Here is a 3,228-nt window from a genome sequence, read left to right on the forward strand (position 1 = left end):
GTAGAAACATGAGGTGATAATATAGCATATGACTATCATCCATTATCGAGCAAACCTCTGAGGGCAAGTCAGCAATGTCGCTTATAGGAGGAGAAGAAAAGCGATTGTCAGCAATGTTAAGAAAAGAAGATAGAGAACCTGAAACAGGATTCATAATGGAGAGTTCTATTTAACATAAAATCATCATGGTGTGTTGGACTTCTCAGATGACAAGTGCAATTAGCATAAGATCAATGTGATTGATTTTTTTGTTTTTGACCAAAGCATGGTCAATATCTTGTCCAGCAGAAGGGAGTATACAAGCAGACATATTTATTTGCAAATGAAATTATTCACTCAATAGAGAAATGCAATAAATAACATAACAAGATAATTTGGAGATGCATGGCCATGGATTCAGAAAAGGATCTGGAAAACAAGTCACAGCTTTCAGAAGGGCATCTGATAAAGATCGATTCAGAATGGACACCAACAATTTTTTACACTGCACATCACACCAATAATTTGTACGAAGGACACAGCAAATAAATTAATGCAACTACAGTACGATCTCCTCCAAATAAGTAGATACGAAGTCTAGAGGAGATCAAAGTATGTATCACCAATCCTGGATGATAATATTGAAAATTGTACACGATATCACTCCTATCTAATGATTTGCATTTATTACACATTACACTTGATGCAACCTCCATGTCAAATTATCATGATCTATTTGGATAATTCATGAAACGCTACCACATAACCAACTTCTCTTATGAGCAAAATTCAAGGGATACAGACCCTTTAGCAGACCTAAATAAAGTAACTATTTAAACAATTCACCAAATTTTTGTCTATGAAAGAGCATGCATCCTGACTACCAGAGATACTGCCGTTCAGGAATGCTCGAAACACATACATATCTCACAGCTGTAAATGACTACATACTCACCATTAACCAGAAAACCAGTAACTTAGTTGAGGAAAACTTGAAATGGGGAGACTGGGAGCACATATCCAGCAAGATTTAGATCCACCTAAAACAACAGAGGTTTAACTATATTGCAGTGCATAATAACAAAAAATTGGAGATACTTCAGAAGCAGCATCCCTTTACAAAAAAAGAGGAAAGTATTACCGACCAATGCTTCGGAAATAAATGCACAACGTAATGAAAAATGATGGATCTTTTAATGTAAGCATCACACACAGAGCATGTATCTCCTATTATCATAAAGCCCACTGGCTTCTTCCTTGTCCTTGACAAGAAACAGAACGATGTTCCATTCTAAGCCACAAAACAGAAACAATAGAAGCAAACTGCATTTTTTTTCTCTTGAATATTTCTATCTATGATAGAATTATGGGGTAAAACACTTGGATCTCCATCTATTAAGATCCTATTTTCCTCCTCTTACATGAAACAGGAAAACAGTTACTACAACTATGGTAAGATGAAATGAAAAAACTAGACACAAAGAAAGGCAAATTTTCCTCCACTTTCTTCTGTCACCATCTTGTGATTGCTCTAATATTCCCATCTTCCAATGCCCAACTTGAACTGTGCCTCCGTGAACTCCGACTGAAGACCAAACTTCTGCGGTGCGTGGAACCAGAATCTGAAGTTGATCTTGAAGAAGTGGAGAAAGATGGGCGGAAGCGCCTGAAAAAAGAGATGAAATTGCGAAAAGCCCGACCAATTCCTCCGCTCTCCCTGGACCGACTCCCCCTTGAGGTCCACGAGATCCTTCTCGCTGCACCACTGGTGGTGTTGAATCCACCATCCACCTCCGTGTAAACTCCTGGAAGCTCCCGTTCCCCTGCTCTTCTCCCCCCTGAGAACCTCCCAACCGCAAACCCACCACCCGGCAGCCTCCATATCGTGAGGCCGACCAAATCCTCCTCGTTCCTACCCAGGGGAGCTTGTTCATCACCGTCCGTCTCCACCCCACTCCGTCCACGCACATCAGTGGGCAACTCATGACGGCACACAGGGCAAGAGTTCCGGAGCGAAAGCCATGGCAAGATGCAATCTTGATGGTAGATATGCTTGCAGGGCATCTCCCGAGCCTCGGTCCCGAGCTCGAACGGCTCCTTGCAGACGGCACAGTGGATGTCCATCTTGATATGGCCGGCCGCGATCTGGACGGTGGGCATCGACTCCACAGCAGCCTTCGATGCGGGCGGTTGCTCGCATGCCCGACCACCGCCAATACCATGGATGTCGATTTGGGAGAGCTGGTCCAGGAGCCGCTCAAAACCTGAAGACATCAAAAAATCCGACATGCTCTCCGGCAAGGGGCGGAGGCCGGATCCCGCCCCATCGTCGTAATAGAATTCGAAGCTGCTGGCAGGAGAGCGGTCAGCGTCCCCGCCGTCACCCTCGGCCGGGCCCCGAAGGACGATGACCGGGTTGAAGGGGGAGCGGTCGCCCGCGGAGGTGCCACGGTGGCGGCGGAACCGAAGGTCGGAGCGTTGGTGGTAGGGCCGGGAAACAGGGAAGCGGAGCCGGCGGGGCTCGCCGGCTGCAACGCCGAAACGCGGAGGGTTCTCCACCTCCTCGAGGAATCCGCCGTCACAGTCGGGGCAGACGATGGCGTCGTGGGGCCAGAGCCTGACGAAGCGGCGGCAGTGGTAGCACCAGTAGGACGAGGACATGGCCATGGCCGCAGGAGAGGAAGCCATTTACCAAGGAAAACAAAGCCCAGAAACCAAAAGATTCGACCTTTCCTTCCGAATACTCACAGGATCTCCGATAGAAGCCTTAAAACTCCGATCTTTCCTTGGATTTCGGCAAGGAAATCCATCAAATCCCTTCCATCAATACAAACAATCCGATGTCCATATCCAAACCTCCCGCTATTTTAAACAAACAAAAACAAGAGAATGAAAAAAAAAATAATGAAAACCAAAGCAGATCAAATGGGATGGCGACACCAAAACGTTGGAGAAGGGCGGAGGAGGAGATTTGGGGGGGAGAGGTGAAGAAGTGGGGAATATAAATAAAGGGCTTGACGAAGCTCCAACGGCCGAACCGCGTGTGCGCGTTGGCGTGCTTGCGACGCTTCTTCCTAGTAAACGGGATTGACGTTTCGTGACACGTGGAGATATACTACTGGTTGGGACCTGACGGCGTTACCGGCGGCGATGTGTAAACGGGGTCCCCCCAACGAGTCAAGATACGACGCTCGGATCGGACGAGCCGCGTCCGGATCCCACCAATTTAGTGATGACTCACATCACCTC

At 47.0% G+C, this 3,228-nt stretch overlaps 1 protein-coding gene across 1 annotated transcript; it reads right to left on the reverse strand.

Moving 5' to 3' along the window:
- Positions 1-1,294: 1,294 nt before the first annotated feature.
- LOC140853733 (E3 ubiquitin-protein ligase RDUF2-like) lies at positions 1,295-2,942 on the reverse strand. Its single transcript, XM_073248627.1, has one exon. It carries the CDS (start codon positions 2,665-2,667, stop codon positions 1,492-1,494), a length of 1,176 nt encoding a protein of 391 aa, XP_073104728.1. The 5' UTR covers positions 2,668-2,942; the 3' UTR covers positions 1,295-1,491.
- Positions 2,943-3,228: the final 286 nt, after the last annotated feature.

The sequence above is a fragment of the Elaeis guineensis genome, chromosome 14 (genome assembly GCF_000442705.2).
Source record: "Elaeis guineensis isolate ETL-2024a chromosome 14, EG11, whole genome shotgun sequence".
NCBI classification, from domain to species: Eukaryota; Viridiplantae; Streptophyta; class Magnoliopsida; order Arecales; family Arecaceae; genus Elaeis; species Elaeis guineensis.